At 36.1% G+C, this 1,733-nt stretch overlaps 1 protein-coding gene across 1 annotated transcript in view; it reads left to right on the plus strand.

Moving 5' to 3' along the window:
* The first annotated feature begins 417 nt into the window (after positions 1 to 417).
* The window catches only part of LOC108364478 (uncharacterized), a 4,839-nt gene continuing 3,523 nt past the window's right edge, over positions 418 to 1,733 (plus strand). The window contains exons 1-2 of the mRNA XM_017618168.1: positions 418 to 596; positions 655 to 870. Of these exons, the coding sequence (XP_017473657.1) occupies positions 594 to 596; positions 655 to 870 (219 nt within the window). The 5' untranslated portion in view covers positions 418 to 593. The remainder of the gene's footprint in view (positions 597 to 654; positions 871 to 1,733) is intronic.

Here is a 1,733-nt window from a genome sequence, read left to right on the forward strand (position 1 = left end):
CAAACAAAAGTGCGTACGTTACTTAGTGCCTTGGTAATGGCGAATTCGTAAGGATCTATTGATTGCATGATAAATATTTTCATTTATTTGTTAAACATAAAATTGCTTCCATTACAACCCGGTCCTATGGATGATAGAAGCGCGAATTCATATAAGTTGGTGTTACCGGAAAATGAATAATAAATTATATGTATATCACAAAATTATTAAGATGAAATGAAATTATTGTTTGATTTCTAACCCAACCTATGTATGTAACTCAATCGCCTAATGGTTTGCGGAACCGTAAACATATGTTTACATATCCAATTTCGTGAGTAGGTACCTGGTACTCACACCTTTTTTAAGAAGTTTCACTTCTATCATGTGTACGGTGTTACACACTCATTTTTTTATTTTTTGTCGTTGGGTTCAACCGGGGAATGGTAGCACGCACTGTTATACAATGTTCTGACCGACATCGAAAACACGTTGAAAACACGGTTTGTGGATTGTGGACTCAATGTCGTTCTGACCGACATTTTGTGTTTTCGATCTGTTTTCGGTGACACTTGAGACATCATTGTGTTTGTTTACGTTTATTAGCAACGAAAATGGTAAGATCTTAATTCGTATAATATTGGGTTAAATTGTTAATAAAATCGTGTTTTATAGAATTCTGACAAGAAAAAAACACTAGCGAAAGTATTGGCTTTGAGAAGCCAAACAAAAATATTGTGCACCGATGATTCCATAAGAGAAGTGATGGAAGCTATCACTAGGAGGCACTCAGCCCTTGCAGAGAAGATCGCGAAATTAAAGAAACAGCGTTTGATCTTACTCAGTTTAATAAAGGAACTTGGGATGCCGATCAAATCGTGTTGGACAAAAGTTTGTATATTTTACACAAATAAATGCTAATAATTCTAGGAACGTAAGCAGCATTTTTGGGAATTTGATTGCCAAAGAAATGGACCTGCTTTTTTTAGAGAAAATTTTCGCATGAACCGTAGCTCATTTGAGAAACTGTGCGACATCCTTAGGCCTCTACAAAAAATGGACACATACTATAGAAAAGCTATTCCACTTGAAAAAAGTGGGGCTATAGCAGTATTTGCTTTAGGCTCGTCTGCAGAGTATCGGTGCATCGCAAATATGTTCGGTGTAGGCAAATCAACGGTATGCCAAATTTTGCTCGAATTTTGCAACGAAATCTGGAGGCTTCTACAGCCAACTTACTTGAATAAATTGCCACTTACTAGGGAAATTGTTGCTGAATTGGTTAGTGGATTCGAGACATTTGGATTCCCGCAATGCTTGGGAGCAATTGGTTAATATAGAGTTATTCATTTTTTAATCTTCGCAGGTGAAATAATATTTGCCACATTGAGGTACATCCATCATCTGAAGAAGCTGTGAATTATTATAATTATAAAGGGCGGTATTCTACTGTTTTAATGGCATTTCCTTCCGCCATTAAGTATCAAAATACCGTCTCTGGTGATGATCAAACAATTTCTAACATGTTCGCTCAGTTTTTTAAATCCAATTATTCCACTAACTCCCAAGCATACTTTGACTATCCTTTTAAACTAAGTCCAATTAACTCAATACATAACCCTATAATATCTCCCGATGATGTTTTAGTTTACCTGAAGTCCTTAAAGCAGTCTTTTAGTTATGGTCCTGACCAGATCCCCACTTGTTTTCTTAGAAATTGTGCTGATTATCTCTATGAGCCGTTAACAGCCTTA

This window comes from Rhagoletis zephyria, unplaced genomic scaffold (genome assembly GCF_001687245.7).
Source record: "Rhagoletis zephyria isolate East Lansing unplaced genomic scaffold, Rhagoletis_zephyria_1.1 Rzeph_scaffold_01568, whole genome shotgun sequence".
Taxonomy (NCBI): domain Eukaryota; kingdom Metazoa; phylum Arthropoda; class Insecta; order Diptera; family Tephritidae; genus Rhagoletis; species Rhagoletis zephyria.